This window comes from Watersipora subatra, chromosome 5, assembly GCF_963576615.1.
Source record: "Watersipora subatra chromosome 5, tzWatSuba1.1, whole genome shotgun sequence".
In the NCBI taxonomy this organism is placed as follows: domain Eukaryota; kingdom Metazoa; phylum Bryozoa; class Gymnolaemata; order Cheilostomatida; family Watersiporidae; genus Watersipora; species Watersipora subatra.
Window position 1 is genome coordinate 19135889 of NC_088712.1, and position 18754 is coordinate 19154642.

The window sequence follows — 18754 nt, forward strand, 5'->3', positions numbered from 1 at the left end:
TTATAATCGTTGCGCTGCTCTAATATTAATATATATAATTAATAATTATATATATATTAATATGTATAATTAATATATTATATATACATTATATAAATATATTATATATAAGGGTGATTTAGAGAGCATTCTTTTTCCTGCTTCAAGCTAGTGAAGACGTGGTGAGTGCTTAAAAATAATAAAGCGGGTTGTTGCGAGTGTTTTCTCGCAACAACCGGCGTTGTTATTTCTCACCCCTATCTTGCGTGTAGTTGTTTGAGAAAATAAATAACCATGATTTATTTGGAATAGTGCATCATCAATTATTTTGCTACTAGCTCAAGTTGAGATTAGTAGATGCTGAGTGGAGTCTTGTTGTAAATTGATGAAACGACCACAACATTCTGTCCATTGTAAGATTAATCGAAGATTAATTGGTTCAGACCAGTTATTAATCGTGATTAATTTTTATAATCATTGCGCTGCTCTAATATTAATATATATAATTAATAATTATATATATATTAATATGTATAATTAATATATTATATATACATTATATAAATATATTATATATAAGGGTGATTTGGAGAGCATTCTTTTTTCTGCTTCAAGTTAGTGAAGACGTGGTGAGTGCTTAAAAATAATAAAGCGGGTTGTTGCGAGTGTTTTCTCGCAACAACCGGCGTTGTTATTTCTCACCCCTATCTTGCGTGTAGTTTTTTGAGAAAATAAATAACCATGATTTATTTGGAATAGTGCATCATCAATTATTTTGCTACTAGCTCAAGTTGAGATTAGTAGATGCTGAGTGGAGTCTTGTTGTAAATTGATGAAACGACCACAACATTCTGTCCATTGTAAGTTCTGAATCTTGGTCTACTAATCTTACTAAATGCCCCTCAACTTCAGCTCTGTTGTGATACTCTCCTTTATTGATCAGGCATACGTAGCTTACTGACTCCAGCAACACAATGCTCCTAGCATAACTCATCAACAGCAAAAACAGCTACAAAAACCACAGCATAATTGCTTTATAATAGCATACGATAACATACCTTAGGCAAGACTAACTAATGACGAAACCATATCGTGATTACTTTAATAGATGATGGAGTATGAGTCAGCGCTAAAACAATTATAAATGACATACCTAATGACAAACCTAATCCTACTACGCATAAGATAGGTATTCCAATTCACATTCTCCCCTGATCTCTAGATCATATAAATGTACCTGCAGCATCAGTAAAGAACAAAATCATTCAAGTAAGGAGGTAATCTTCTGTCTCTCCCTAGAGGTAAAGTATCGTTCTCACGTAAATCACTGTCAGTATTGCTCTCACTATTGTCAGTATCATTGCTGAGCTCACTAACATCAAAGTCATTGATTTGGTCATCACTCTTCTCTACGCCATATTCTACAGTTCCATTGGTCACCAGGCGGTCACAACTCTGTGATATTTCTGAGTCAGCTATAACAGGTCTTACATCGACCACGTGTCTATTTATACCATCTACTTTAACTACATGATCTGCTACCACTCTTGTCACTTTAGCTTGCTTCCATGTCGTATCAGTTCGCATGTTCTCCGGTTTCACATAAACCACATCGCCCGCCTGATATGGATTAGCTTTTGTATCCCACAGTTATCCTGGTAACCCAATAGCCTTGGGCGCTCTTAATAGCCTGGCCTCATACTGATACACATTAGCTGCAGGAACTATATTGTCAAAGTTGGGTGAGTTGTTGTACCAGTAGACCATGTCTTCTACCGACCACCAGTTCGGGCAACCATTCTTTTAATTGTACGGTGGTTGCGCTCTATTATGCCGTTTCCTGAATGTTTATATGCACAAAAGAACACCTGAATTATCCCCCACTCCTTGAAAAATTGAGTCATCTCAGAGCTTCTGAAGCATGGCCCTTTGTCACATAGCACCTCGTCTGGAGCTCCTCGTTCCAAGAATATTCTATGCAACTCGTTGGCTACTGTGGAAGCAGCTTCATTTGGCAGTCTTCTCCACATAGCAAAACGACTTGGTCCACAGTCAATTATAGTCAGGAAAGCTCTTTTATTAACGTACGCAATGTCCATTGCCACCCTCTGCCATACTTCGTCAACCAACAGCCGTCCGTGATTCCATTTAATTGAGACGCGATCCACTTGCCGACACTGATTGCAAGAATCTACCACTTGCTTCACAACCTTCTCATCCACATCTTGTCCACACATCTTTTTGGCCAAATACAGGGTCTTCTTGACTCCCAAATGATGCTTACCATGAAACTTTGTTATTTCCTTGGTTTTATCATCTAATGTCACTACAGCTAGGCACGGGCCGTTCAGCCACTTCTGTGGTACCCTGGTTAGCACATCGGCCTTGTTAGATGTTGAAGGCACCAACTGAATAGTCATTTTGATGTGATACTCCATTACCAATTGAGAAATGATCCCAAGTCTTCTCTTGATCACCATCTCACTCAGGCCACTGACCTTAGGTCTTTTACTATCAACTAATACTGACTGCCCCCAGCCGTATACACTAGCAGAATCAGTTACAATTTTCAGTTTAGCAATCCCCTAGCGTGTCATATGTTGATTATGGCGTACCAGTTGTGCGTGTATGATATTATTATAGTTGTACTGTGTTATGTGAATGTATGAAGTATAATCTTGGGAGAGTAGATTAGTTTATTCTTGTTAGATCAGCTACACAACAGCAAGTGTGTTACCACATCAGTTTTACATCCAAGTATTAATCATGAGTTGATCACTAGTTAATTAAATCAGGAAACAGTGAAACCACACAGCCCTTGTAAACATACATGGATGCATGACCTCGTGACCTGCCTGTCAGCCATTGCTATATACAAAACATCACGACATAGCGCAGGGCAATATTCAGCCCTTTTATCACTGCTTCCAACTCAGCAACATTGATATGTGACCCATCAACTTTCCTGAGCCATGTCGCATCTTCTACGATACTTCCATCTATCTCCAAACAAAAACCAACTGCCAAACTGCTTGCAACACACCACACAACACCTTCTGAAACGTTGCTCACACTCCAACGCCCAGTGACTGGATCATGCTGTGAGATTCTGTTCATGACTTCTTTGGCAAACTCTCTGACAGGAACTGGAATTTCTTCATCCCATCCTATCTCATTAGTTTGTCGTTTCAGGTAACTGCAGGCAGGTCTCAGCCACCCTGCCACTGGGTAATGACCAACCAACTTCCCAAACACAGAGAATAACTCACATTTTGTTGGAATCTCCTGTAATATGGGAACTACACCATCTCTGTACCATTTGTACTGGTTATCTGGGTTTTTGATTACTCTCAGGCCTAGCACACGGGAGTTGGTCAGCGGCACAGGCTCTTTTGTCTCCAAGCCATACTTTGACAAGAGCCGTCTGACTTCTTCAGCTGAAACGACGCTTTCATCCACCCAAATGTCATCTATATAGTGATCAGTTCACTCTGATATGCGGCTGTCTTGAACGAGAACCTTCTCAATTATCTTTGACATTACTTTAGGGGCACACTCAAGCCAAAACCCATTCTTTTCATCACATATAGTTGTCCTTTGAACTTCACAAGTTGAAATCTTTGCAATTGTTCTGACCTGTGTATTTGTAGGTATGCTTTTCTCAAGTCCAAAATTGAAGCCTGATTGTCTCTTTTACGCCATGCCCAGAGTTTTTCTTGGCACACTGCCACATCAATTTTAGGGTTGTTCTTTATAAAAGTGTTGAGCTTTCGATAATCCATGACCGGTCTGACCTTTTTTGGCTTGTTTGGCTGCCAGGCAGCCATTAACGGTATAACACCATCTGCTTTGTCATGAATATGGGGATTAAACTTTTCAAGCCATCCATTGCTTATCCATTGACTTACTTCATCATCAAAGATCTCTCTACAGTCGTTGGGCACTGCATATTCACTGCACTGGTTTGCCATTGTAGGTTCACCATTTTCCCATTTCCACTCCATCGTCCACTTTACATCATCAAACACAGCTGTAAAGTCACTTTCGTCAATCTTCAATTGCTCTGGATCATTTCTGTCACTGCGCCTGCTGCACAGTGTTGTCCTCCAAGCCGCACATCATTATTACTTCCAACATGCACTCCTCCCAGCATGGTTATAATGTCCATTCCAATAATCATCTGGGCATCACACACAAGCTGTGGAGCAACCAGGCATCTAGCTGTTACATTTGTATTATTCATCAACAAATGTACTAATGCTTCACCACAGCATCTTGTACTTTCACCATTTAGCATTTTTACTACCTTTTGTGGTCCATGTTTTGACAAGCCCAACTTTTGACAAAACTGACTTATAAGCACAGACTGTTGACATCCAGTGTCCACTAAAGTTTTTATCATGCAATCTTGTATTTTGATGGTTATAAATGGCAGCACCTGACTGATTACTGACATTGTGGAGGAGCATCCGGTGCTGACGCTTCCCCCTGACCATTTCCCTGTTGTGCAGTCTCCTTGCCAACTGCACAGTGCTTTGCCAGATGGCCTGGCTCATCACATGTGTAACATACCCGGGGCTTTCTTATCTGTTGCCTAGGAGTAGTATTACCAGGACAATTACGAGCAAAATGATTTGAGCCTCCACAAGTAAAACAACCTCGTTTGTGTTTCATCATTGCACCTGCTGCACATGCCATCTCAGATGCTTTGGTGCTCAGCATCATTCTTGCTCGAGCTACAAGTTCACTCAAGCCTAATTTTTCTACTGATACCATGGAATTTAGCTGAATAGAAATATCTATTGGCTGCCCTGCCATGAAAGCGCATTTCATGATTGGTTCCGCATCATTTTGCCCCACTAACGCTACTAACCTTCTGATGTCAGCCAAATAAACATCAATTGGCTCACCCTCTTGCAGCACTCTTTTTTGCAGTTGCTCATAAGCTGCATAACAATTAACTCCAAAAGCCATCAGCAATGCAGATTTTAGCTTATCATAATCCTCTTTTTCACTGTCTGGCAGTTGTTTATACACTGCGAAGGCTGGTCCAGCAAGAAACAAGGGCAAAAAGGTTTGAAGATCTGTAATCTTTTGTAATTTTCCAACCAGTTCTAGCTTATTCAACCACTCACTAAATTTTCCACTGGAGCTGTCCTCATACTTAGTGATTATATCTGACAGCTTTACTGATGCCATTGTTGAGCCGAAATAGCTTGTAAGTTCTGAATCTTGGTCTACTAATCTTCCTAAATGCCTTTCAACTTCAGCTCTGTTGTAATACTCTCCTTTATTGATCAGGTATACGTAGCTTACTCACTCCAGCAACACAATGCTCCTAGCATAACTCATCAACAGCAAAAACAGCTACAAAAACCACAGCATAACTGCTTTATAATAACATACCTCAGGCAAGACTAACTAATGACGAAACCATATCGGGATTACTTTAATAGATGATGGAGTGTGAGTCAGCGCTAAAACAATTATAAATGACATACCTAATGACAGACCTAATCTTACTACGCATATGATATGTATTCCAATTCACATTCATCACTAGCCAGACCTGCCAACCCAAGAGTAGGACAATGCGTGAGATTTGGTTTTGGGGCTATTGATGTATCAATGATAGTATATATAAAATTGTGGAAATTGGGGCAAAAATCTCGCGCATTTCTTACGCATTTTCATTTTTTCTTTGGGGTGATTGCGTGAGTCTCACGCCCAGTGCGTGAGAGTTGGCAGGTATGTCACTAGCCTGTATATAAACCCCTGTTTGGCTTGTATACAGGCTAGTACATCCCAGAAAAAGAACGCAAAGTTCAGCAACAACTGTTATGAACTTTGTGTTCTCTTTCCGTGATGGGCTGGTTTTTCTGTGTTCTTGTTTATTAGGCCTATTTACCACAGAAATTACTTATTATGAAATATTTGCGTTAATATCTCAAACCCCCACCCCTCTCTCTCTCTCTCGGTTAATATTGTCATTTGTTGTGTGAGAGGTTAAGTGTGATGAAAAACTGTTGATTGTGACTGCCTAGATTTATTAAGACGGAATGTTAGCTTAAATCTCAGTCAATCGATAATTATCACAGGCCTAGCCAAAACAAGGAATAATATTTATTACTAGCTAAAAGTGACGACAGTGTATCATATTTATACCATGCGCACCATTACTAATTCACTTGAAACAACTGCAGCTGTACTTGGTGCCTTTTTTCTTGTCAGCATCGCCCTTTAAAACAAGATGGCATGGGTCAGTAGATATGCAGTAGGCCTAGATGTTTCTTAGTAGCAGTCGGAACCAATTACCAGTATTACTTCCTAAAATTCTGTTACAGTACTCATGCTGTTTATTTACAGCTTGAAGGCGGTGGCTACTCCATTACGATGTATACTGTATGTGCATTTGGCAATATGAGTGATGTCCAAAAATACATGAAAGAATATGAGCTGAGACGCACGATGAAATATGTGGTCAAGCAGGAAGATAAGATCTTTACTGTCCTACTCATACCGGTATGCTCTGAGACTGTGGTTACTTACAAGTTTAAATTTACATACATGTATATATATAATGGTCAATCAGGCCTACGCAGGCTTGCATTGAGTCTTGAGTTACATATTTTATTGCATGTATAGCAAGTGCGATTGATCAGCTTTCTGTTTTTATTTAATGATATTACACTAGGTTTTTCAGTTTAAATACTAATAGCATATGAATCATTGAACCCTTGAAAGATGACACAAAATATAAATATATATATAAACAAACTTTGCTTGTTTGCGATGCTCTAATTTTTTGTTTAATCAACCTTCTCAGCGCAGAGTTTTGCGAAGAGGTCAAGGCGTTTCATTGTCAAGATCCTAAATACGATTGTTGGTTTGAAGATGTTATGCAAACATGGCCAAGATATCGACATAAGGAAGAAATAGCCATACAAAGTTCAAGTGAGTGACATAGCAGTATCTTCCGAAAGGGGATGATGCATTGCACTCACGATAGATGTCAATAGCAATGCTAGTTTTCTACATGTATCAGACTGGTCTGCTATTCTTGCCAAAATTATATGTATTTTGGTAATATAGGAAATGAATTCCTACTTTTTGTCTTTTTGGCGTAATCTTGGCATCTGCTTCACTCAGTAAATTCATGCTTCGTTGTGTCATATGGAATATTTATTTTTAACCGTGTTGCAGATGGGATATTGTGGTTCATGAGTTAAAAAGAGGTTGATTGAGCACCAGGGAACTATGATATCATTATCAACAACTACATCTTTTTACTGGACAGTATCTACAAATGTTTTTTGTTTGCATATATGCAAAATCAATTACTTTGAAATAGAATATGCATGTTAGGCCAGCGTAGCTGACACAAAATCTGTGTTATATTTACATTGTCTTAGGTATGAAGAGGAAGGGCTCATTCAGTACCTCACTCATAGAAAAGCTTGAAATAAATTAAAATATGAATAAATCTATAAACAAGTATTGGTATATCTCTCAACATATGTACACTAGAAAAAACATAAAAATTATTAAACGTACCACGCTGATGGACATGCTTATCAGTCATGATGGAAAGAGGAAAAAAAGCACCTCCCCTTATCGCACAAATGAGATGTTACAAAATATAAACAGAAACAATACCTGTTGACACAAGCAGATTTAAAACTTCATCATGACTATATAGAACAAGTTGATAAATCTTTATACATATGCCATAACGTAAATCTTGCATCATGGATGTAAAGAAAAAACCTAACCTAAAGGGTCACACCTTCTACATCGCCATTCATGATCCAAAGCAACAGTGACATGGTCAAAATCTGTTCGTTTCATAATTATGCACCGACGGTGAAACCACTCATTGCAACTGCCACACAATATCATCTCTCCGCAGGCGAGCCTAAATCGATGTTGTCATTAGACCTGCGACATGTGCAGAATATCCAAAATGAACATCGATTGGTTTGCTAACAGAATGGTAGAAAAGCCAATGATGGAAATTTTAATGTAACATTGATCAAATTCAATTTGAGCATAGTACCTGTTGAAGAGAAAGGGTGTGAAGTGAGTCACGATTATGTGGAGCACCCTGGTGAGACCGTTGTTGGTCTTGTAGTGTGAAACGTTCTGCTTGAAACGTTTGTTGATGTGTTCGATGCAGTTGTTGGTGCGTACACTAAACAGGAATCTATCACGCTATAACACTCCACCCACTTCTACAATAATACATAAATGAATTGATATAAACTTCAAATCAAAATAATTCATTGAGCTTGTCTGTATGGAAACTATTCCTCAACATTGTCTTAGAGCCAAAGGATTTCAACGGATTATGTTATATTGTATGTTGACGGAAAATTCACTAAAAAGCAGTGCATGCTCAAAACCTTTTGAAACATTTCAATTAAACTGTTAATTAAAATACAGAAACAAATATTATACTGTCAATTACTGATACAAAAAGTTGATGTGAATTTTTTTTTTTTTATAATTCTACCTTGGCCATATCCTCACTCATCTACTGGTTTAGGAAGTACTCTTGTATCTTGAGGGATTTGGAATTTTTCTACCAGTCAGACCCCTCTAAAGCTGCCTTTGATGACATATACTGCTCCATTCTGAAATATGGAAAAAAAACAACTAGATGCACTAGAATCAGCTCTTGTATACTTTTACACAAAATTTACTTGGAACATGAGACTGAACTTAATACACTGCTATGATTTTTTAAATACAGATTTATTGTGTACGTAGGACACAATAGACATAGGACAATGGACAAAAGACAATAGACGTAGGAGACAAACCTAAACTCTGCAATTTTCCTTGGTGATGCGAGTATGATCTACCATTCTTCTCCGATTTCATTTTCTCTTCTTTTCAACTGTCTGTCCCGGGCCTGCTCATGATGGAATGCACACAGTTGAACTTTGCTTTCTAAAAGAAATTTCAAGAGCATATATCGGAAGCTTGAAATGTATTTATTTAGGTCCTTTTATTAATTACTTGATCATTTTTTGATATTGGTGTAGCAAGTGTGATGCCAAATTAGTCAGTTTCCAGCCTACAATAGTATATGTCACAACACTGACAGCCCGATGTACCATTTTTCTAAAAATCAGCGCAACTTGACGTTCTTCTAAAAGTACATATACAGTACATACATATTTTGACAATCTGCATACCATACTCATGCACCTATCACGAAACCTTTTCTTTTTAGTTGAGTCATTATAGTTTAGAGATGCATTAAAAAAAGGTTATTACCTGGAAAGAGGTGTTCAAGAGCAGACATCACTGCCTGAGCATAATCTATGATCCATGACCTTGGCGACCATACTAGATTCCATTTCTTCACGACACTCAAAGCTTCCTGAATAGCTCCTCGAGTCTCATCCATTTTTACGAATGTAGCAGCAACCTGTGTAAAATTGAAATGCTTTTTTACATTGTTGAAGATGTACAACTAGTGTGCATGTAGTGAGATATCAATTTTGGCACAAGTAAATTTCATCACAAAATGGAGTGGCGTCGTTGAGATGCTGCAATGAAGGTGGAAATTTGACTTTAGACAATGTGAACCATCAGAAGAAACAAGACTTTAATACGATCAGTTACTCAGATGATCAACCCACTTCAATATTTACTAGTTAGAAGACTGACTTATATGACTATTACCTAGTAGCCAGCATTGGTTTTCACCACAACGAAGAAGAGATATACAGCAAACTCTTACAGTTGTCTTTATATGTCGCATCCAAACAACATAGCTTATCATCATAGCGTTTCAGTAGATGACGTTGGTCTGGTGCGGTGCACAAACAGAAAGCACTGTGAGCCTCTTACATAGTCCGAAGGGAAATTGATCTTCAATGTCTCTTTAACCAGGCTTCTACCAGAGTGGCACAGTTATCTTGGTCACTGCCTCTACCCTTATAAGGACGCTGGTAACTGGTAAAAATCTACATACATCGTACATTAGGCCTAGTTATTATCAGCATAAATTAATTTGGTCATGAGCACATTCAGAAAGAAAATTATCGATTATGTGGTTTTTAGGCATTGTCAAGAAAACTCCATGCCAACATCCAATGATAATCTCAGCTGTGGAATGAATACTACTTATATTCAGTACTAGCATCATGTTCTCATGGAAGAGCTTGTGTGTGATTGACAATGTCACGATCTGTAGGCCAACATCTTCTATTAGATCTGTCAGGAAGGGCATCCTTGAACTTGGTTTTAAGATATTCCAGCACGTGTGGCCTCATCTCGGATAAAAAATTAACCCATTAATGAAAATGATGCACTATGATTCCTCAATAAACAATCATTTTTTTATTATTTTCTCAACCGAATACTCGTAGCGTGAAGATGAGAAAGGAATATGTTTGCGGGTTGTAGTGAGTTAAAGCGGAAAAAAGACTTTTCTGATGGGAAAGAAAAACTACCGTATATACCGCAGACCTAAAGCGCACGACTTTTCTGATGGGAACTAGCTTTTACCATCTTACCCAAACTCCTTTGGCGATAAAAAGTGCTGTTGCAAATTAAGGTATCGAATCAGAAATACAACTTATACACAGTCGAAATCACCCTTTTTGCAGCCTTTTCGTATAACTAAAAGATCGTCAGGATTTTCTGATTTCGTTCATGTATATCACAAGCATCTTATCTGTAATTAGTTAGGTGTACACCAGGCTAAAAGTAAACTTTTGTTTATCTAACAGCATGAGAATTATTTCAATCTTTGCGTCAACATTTTTCTACATTATTTTTTGTAATTTCTGTGAGTTAGTAGTTACGTGGTGCTCGACGGTAGCTCGGAATAGTTTGTGATACCGGACGAGCGGTATCGGCCATGTTGTCATTGTTGATCAGAGCTCCGTTCGCGTAGCTCGTGACTCTTGTACTCTTCGTGTGGTGTCACAGCTCGATGATCTATCAAGTCTGTCTGAGTCTTGGTGACTCGTGAGTAAACTAACTTGGAGTAGTCTGGCACTATGGTGTTTTCTGGAAAAACGTGCAAGTGAAGTAGAAGTGACATAAGTGGAGGTTTGGAGTGTCACCGCTGGCAGTCTGGTACTGCATAATTTGTGCTTAGAAGCTTACAATTTCAAATTTAATAGTAATTTAAACAGCGTCTTCATCATAATGGTTTCTCATTTATTGCTCACGATATATCAAACTGTGCAACAGATTTTTGCAAAGAGTAATTTAATATATTACAATCAGTTTCAGTTATTAATTTACATGTATGTTTTACCAGGTAACTACAAAGAGGTATGGGAACAAAAATGCTGTGTGATTAACAATTGTAGTCTTTATACATGTATCTTTCTTACACACTCTAACTTTCTTAGATGACACTCACTTCTATAATATTTTTCCTATTAGCGCATGCAGCAATCATATTATCAGTTGTTGTGGGCAGTAGAACATAGGGGCTAAGGTATAAGTGGTATGTATGATTTAAATATCTGTCTAACATACACGTATTTACTAATGAATTCAATCACTCATTGCCAATGATAATAACTTGCTTGCTGCACATTTTCAGTTTGCACAAGTTAACGTTTCTCACAATCTATTCATATTGATTCGCATGTTTATGCGCTGTTCAGAGAGTAAAAGTGCTGCCCATTTGCCGATGCTTAAATTTCTAAATTGAGTACAATTGTCTTTATTTTAATATGGTATATTTCAATTTTTAGAAAATGATTCACTGAATGTCTTAGAATCAGAACTCGCATCAAGTAAACCAACAACTTTGATTACATCCGAAATCGAGATCATAGAACGAATGTTACGGAAGAAGCTTAAGAAAGTGTGTTGTTAGTGAAAATAATCGAAAACTATAATTTGATATAGATTATTTTTAAAAATATATGCTGATTTATGCTATTATGCATTGAGGTAAGAGCAATTCAGACCCATATTGGTATAGAACGGTTTTATGCATGTAATTTTGAGAAAATTTAAGTTCTCTGAAACCCTAACACATATATGTGTGTATATGCTTGTTGAGAATTGTGATGGATTTTAATTTGGTAACATGCAAATCTATAATGTTGCTAGTGTTTATTTTAATACCAACCTGTGTAGTCGATTTTTCAATAGGGTCAGTAGTGGTAATCAAGAGCATTTTTAACCATGTAGCCACTTATTTATTTTTTGCAGGTCCAAGAAGAATGGAGGTTACCTTAGAAAAACTCCAAACCCATGAAATGGCTCTCAAAAAGTTGGTGAATATGGATCAACTTGTCGCTCTTCAGAGACATTCCACTAAAGGATGCAATGGTAACTTAATACAATAAAGAAAAAACTTAAATTGTGGCTTGCTCGTTGGTCCACAGGTTATACAACCATCTGCTGGATTCAGGAATGCCTCTTCCGTCTGTTAGGACACTTCAAAGACAACTTTAAACTATCTGCTTTGAGCCAGGATTTCTCACGACTGTTTTTCAATACATGAAGGAAAAGGTGAGCTTGTGTAATAAAGTGCTATCTGGTGCCTAATTGCATAGTGTGTTTATTTTAAATTTTATGTTTCTTAGATTTGTTTTGCTACCTACTCTTTTTTATATTCTGATGTCTTTGTGTATTATACTGCATTTACAAGCTTCTTTGATTTAGCCTGCGAGTATGGATGAGATGGAGGGATCAACAGTGTTGTCTTGTGTTGGATGAGAGGGAGGGATCAACTGTGTTGTCTTGTGTTGAATGAGATGGAGCAATCAACTGTGTTGTCTTGTGTTGGATGAGAGGGAGGGATCAACTGTGTTGTCTTGTGTTGGATGAGATGGAGGGATCAACTGTGTTGTCTTGTGTTGGATGAGATGGAGGGATCAACTGTGTTGTCTTGTGTTGGATGAGATGGAGCAATCAACTGTGTTGTCTTGTGTTGGATGAGATGGAGATTACTGAAGCCCTTGAGCATGGTGCGAGCAACGGCTCTGTAATAGGAGAAGTGCAGTTACCTGGCCATATTGGCCTTGCTAGTCATGGTTTGGTGGTTATGCTTGGAGGATGGTGAAGTTTATTTCTTGTTTATTTCATTTATCACTTTCCTCTTTGTGTCTGCAGTTTTATTACTAATATTACTGCCAATCCAACTGTTGGCTGTATCTTTGCAGGAATTACTGAAAGATGGAAACAAAAGGTCGCATTCCATCTCAGTGGTGAATCTCTATTCAGGGACACTCTAGCTTCTCTTATTATTGATGTCATAACACATGCAAGCGGTATTGGTCTGAAAGTTGTTGCTGTCGCTTCAGACATGGGGTCAAGCAACCAAGTGATGTGGAAGACGTTTGATATTGAAAGCGAAAGGAACTCACTAGTGAGTTGTATTCCACATCCTGTGTCCAGTGATAATGTACTTCCTTTCTCAGCTGACGTTCCTCACATTATTAAAAATTTAAGAAATGCGTTCGCCATCCATAAAGTTTTTACAATAGCTGACGATATTTGTAGAAAACATAACCTTCATTCTAGCTGCATAAAACTCTCCCATGTTTTAGATCTTTTTGAATTCCAGTCTGGTAAAGACTTATAATTAGCACCTAATATGTCTGATAAAACTGTCTCGTCTACAGGACACTTCAGCAAGATGAATGTGGCGAATGTAAGTCTGTTTAGTAAGTCTGTTAGTGCGGCACTGATGTACCTCATTAGTAATGAAGGGAGATCTGAGGAGTATTTAACAACAGCTTGGTTTATTGACACAGTCGATCATTGGTTTGATTTGATGTCCTCTCGACATTTGGTAGTGGCTTTACCTAAACACAAACCTGATGCTTATGCTGATGCTCATTCATTTCTTGATGATTTGATACAAATAGTTCAGTCAATGCGAATAGGATTCAAGTATACATGGAAGCCAGTCCAAGCTAGTATTCACCTATCTACACGATCCATACTCAACATTTGTGATGGCGTGCTTGACAACATGGAGTTCTTACTCACCTCCAGGTTGACACAAGACTGCATCGAGAATCTTTTCAGCTCGGTAAGATGTAGAAGTCCTGTGCCAACAGTTCGAGAATTTGAATATGCTCTAAAACTGGTCACTGTGGCACAGTATCTCAAACGGACCAAAGCTTCTAACTGTGTAGAAGATTAGCGAGAGTACTTCGAAGATTTATTTCCATCTACCATAGAAGTACCAACTGCAGAGCCTCTGCTCATAGATATTCCTCTGGCTTCCCATGAGGAGATCAGAGCAGCTGAAGAAAAATCAATATATTATCTAGCTGGCTATTGTCTACAGAGTTTGCTAAAGTTGAAGCAAGTATGTGAAGGCTCTTGCACCAGCCTATCTAAAACATTTGGTGTTCCGCACTGTAGGTCCGGTTTTATGCAATTAAAAAACTTTAAAGAAGGTGGATGCTTTGTGTGAAGTTTCTGGTGACACATTTGATCTATTCAAAAAGTGGGAGTCAGTCATGAGAAGCTTTGAACCTCCTCTTAAGAATAACCATATAGGCACTTTGATAGCTTCTAAATGCATTGAGAACATTGATATGCCACGTGAACTGCCCACTTGTCATCCTATATTACAGAAACTAGTGAGAAAGTTTGTGAATGCTAGACTTCATATTTTATGTAAAAAACATGCCTCCATTTCACAGTCAGTTCCGCTAGGCAACAAAAGCATGGCCATGCAAACACTAGCTCAGAATATTAATCATTAAGTGTTGTTAAAATTTGATGTTTTCTGTATTCTAAAGGCATGGTCACACGAGCACCGAACCGACGTAGGATCGGTTCGGAGGCTGGTTCGGTTTGTGGCACATGTCACACGGCATCCGAAGTCACTTCGCTTTCTAGATACCATACATATAGAAACAGGACACGGTTTCATTAGTAGTTGTTATGTATTTGAGTTAAATATTTCTATTGTAAACAAAAAACTTTGAGGAACAATTATAAATTATAATTACACAGCAGATTTATCAGAAGATCGTTCAGCTGCTCAAAATAAATCACTCGATACAAAGATTTTGCTAACCTTTCCCATCAACATAATTATATTTTTTTATTAACATATGAATGTTTTTCTATGCTGAGTACATAACAAACAAAAACAGTCTTTATCATAGTACTGTGGTTTTACATGAATAAATCAGTCAACGATACTTCATCAGGATGAATATGACACATTACTTATATTCTACACAAAAGAAAATCACAACCATTCCCTTACATTTATGCAAAACTTAAGTGCAACATCTTACATTCATGCAACCCAATCACAAGTCCGGGTGAACCTTGTTGTAAATTGCTTCATGTTGTTTATTTAACGAAATAAAAGTATCGTCCCATTTCTTTTTTAACTTTACTCACACGCACGTAAGGAGAAATGTGACGCGTGCTCGCTAGAATTCTAGAATTTTAACCAGCCAATAAGAGCAAGGGTTCGGCACAAAATTTCAAGCAGTACCGAAATAGTTCATTTCGGCTAGAACTGTCTTCGACCGAACTTTTTACAGCTGAGAGCGACGTCGTTTTGCGTCATTTAGTTCGGTTCGGTGCTCGTGTGACCACGCCTTTACTGTACTCATTCTGGTTGGCTAATATAATATGTATATATGTTATAAACATGTGTAGGTCAGCCATTGCACACAAAATACCACTCTGGTGTTGCTTGCTATGGTACTAGTACAGCTTAGCTTCTTTGACTTGTTTATTCAAAGTTAATAATTTTTATTGTAACTTTACTACGAAGGATTTTTTATGTAGTATAATATGCTCTTTTATTATTCAGGTTTTATTCTGGAAAGTTGTTCAATTTTTATGTTGTACTACATACTTGTGCTTTCAGTTAAAACCATTGTCCATAATAAATTTGGAGTTGCCCATTCATTTGCATGGAACACGCCTGTTTATAATTTTTAAGAACCAAAAAATTGGCAAGTTATGGTATTATAAATATAATTATCATTGTGAGTACATTAATATGTTTGTTAAGGGCCTAAAGTTGTGAAATTGCAAGTAAACACAATTTAGCTAAGACATTCTAGAGCATATAATAGGAGTTATTTACTATGAAGTAGTAGTAAATTTGGAGTTGTCACCTTTATAACTGCTATGTGAGTTAGAGAAAAACCTGAGCTTTCTTGTGGTATAGTTGATACTGATCTAAGGTTACCCAAAGTAGTTTTATTAGCTGATAAATAAAGACAGGTAAGAGCAGTCCATTGTAATTCTATATAAAAGTAGGCGTGGCCGATGTTTGGTTGGAACTTTCAATGCATTTGTATAGGCTCCGTTGGCGACGTAACTTTCCCTATACGACACTGGATGTGGTAGCTGAACTAAAGTAAGTATTTTGCATGTTGCTTGGAACATGTTCAAAAAGCATGTTCGCTATTAAGCATGGCTGCGCCGACGGAATAGATGCATGTATAGTATTTGTTGCTACCATTACATTTTCCGTTTTTGTTATTGATATACCTAGTATTTTCGTGCTATCACATAAATATGTAAGATTTTAGTGCTGAAAAAACCTTTTTGAATATTTAGTGTTAATCTTTGTTACTTCTCTCTTACTTTCTATTAAGTGAGTGAGTTTTCTGCTTTTTGGTACTCATTCTGAGTAGAGATGATAGGAATCAGTGATGTAATATTCAGATTAACATATTGTGTATTTATTGGTACAACCAATGAGATACAGCTCCCCTTCCAAGGATAGGCAACGGCTATCATATGGGCAAGGTTTAATGATCTTGCACTGTTGGGCTTATGCTAGCCTGGGTTATGGAGCCAACACAATTCTCGCGAGGCAGTCGTGTTGCCTTGTTAGTTTTTAGAAAACAGGACTCGTTGTTATCGTGTCATTAGCTCATTCAGTCAGTAGCCCCCCTATTTACTTTAAACAATTTTGAAATTGGTATGTGTCGTAGTATATGCTTAAGGCTAAATATAATTTACCCAAAATCATCCGAACCACAGCCTTTTTTCCCTAGTTTCTGATTAATGTTTTGCCACCCCTAATATAAAATGACAAAGTATTTTATCGTTGTCAAATTGTGTTATCTGGCCAAAAAAATGGGACAGCAGGCAAAGCTGTGGAGTGTAGTTTTCATACTCTAAATATAAAACGGAATTTGGGCTATTTTACGATTGCGACTATTAATACCGTGAATGCTTGTGAATGGCAACTGACTGATCATAACGGTGACAATATCAGGCAACTATATTTATTTGACAACAAAAAGGAAACCAACAGATCAGTAAAATAACTAATATTGTTTATCATGTTTGTAAATTTACAAGGGGCTTTATTTAGCATATTTGTTTGTTCAAGTGCCGTGTTCGGGTTCATCCCAACAGAGCTCGATCATTAAGCCCCGCCCACATGATGCCCATCGCCTATCCTTTTGGCGGCTGTATATCATTGGTACAACTATCAGCTTTTGCAGCATAACAGATGGAGAGCGTTAAGTCAGCAGCTAATTAATCTAATAATCTGATTGGCTAATGCAGATAAACATATAAGTGCAAGGATGTGGATAATATATATAGTTGTCTATACAGAGAGGGTAACTCCTAATTAGTCAGTCAGCTGTAGATTGTCTCTCAATACACCCCCTCAATCTGGAGAAGACTAATTTGCAGAATTGTGTTGCAGCTTGCCAAGAAGTTTAGGGAGCACATCTGCAGGGTTGTTGTAGGTAGTTTGTAGGTAATGTCATTTTGCTCCTTTACGAAGTGGTAGCAGATATCTATGTGTTTATTTTGGTTATGATGTTCTGCATTACTGTCAGCTATAGCATTTGTGCCCTGATTGTCGCAATATATGATTGTCGGCGTAGGGACTGTTATGCTTAGCAATGCACAGAGGCTTCGTATGTAAAGTATCTCCTTCGTACACTCAGCGAGAGCCATATAATCAGCTGCGCTGCTGAATGGAGCTACTGTTAGCTGTTTGCGTGTTTTTCAACTTACTGTCGCACTACCTAGTGTGCTGACGTAACTAGTCGTTGGTCTTCTATGCTTCTGGCCAGGTCTGAATCTGTATGTGCTTTTAATTGTTGTCAGTAGGTTTGTAGACTAGTGTATATGATTTCGTTCCCTTAATGTACCGGAACAAGTGCTTGACTGCTGTAACGTGCTTCATACTTGGCTTATCTAGGTATTGTGATAGTTATGACATAGTCCAAGATATACCTAGTTGTGTGGCACTCAAGTAGATTAGACCAGGCATGGGCAAACTACGGCCCGGGGGCCACATGCGGCCCGTTAAACTTTTTAATCCGGCCCGCCGAACTTGAAGAAATTAAATAAATAAACTTTGTTAAACCATAACTGTCACGAACAACTTTTATCGTATTAACTAGGTAAATCAGACACGCTGATTCCAATTTTGTACTCAAAATAAAGATTTGTCCAGTAAATTTTTAGAGTAATGAAGGTTTTTTACAGCGTTTTAATATCGGTCCCGAAAACAATACGATCGCCGTAACAAGCTCCTTCGTAAATACGATAAAAGTTGTCCGTGACAGTTATGGTTTAATGTTTTATTTTCCCTGCAATTCTAATGTGTTCCCACTGGATGGCGCACTCTAGATACATTGACTTTGTTGAGGTTCCGCATATTACGGTACTCCACGTTTGCTTTTTGACCTCTCAGTCCTTCTGTAAAGATGAGCGGACCTAAGAAAAGGAAAGTGGACAGAGAATGTCGAGTGTTCAATAAGGAGTGGACAACTAAATATTTTTTCACTGAACACCGATCGTCTGCTGTATGCCTGAT

General features: G+C 37.9%; 1 protein-coding gene across 1 annotated transcript; it reads right to left on the minus strand.

Moving 5' to 3' along the window:
* Nucleotides 1-2847: 2847 nt before the first annotated feature.
* On the minus strand, nt 2848-9394 carry LOC137397173 (uncharacterized). Its single transcript, XM_068083461.1, has 5 exons — nt 9262-9394; nt 4853-4925; nt 4430-4573; nt 3536-4068; nt 2848-3449 (listed from the first exon to the last, which is right to left on the minus strand). Exons 1-5 carry the CDS (start codon nt 9392-9394, stop codon nt 2848-2850), a joined length of 1485 nt encoding a protein of 494 aa, XP_067939562.1.
* Between the last annotated feature and the right edge of the window lie 9360 nt (nt 9395-18754).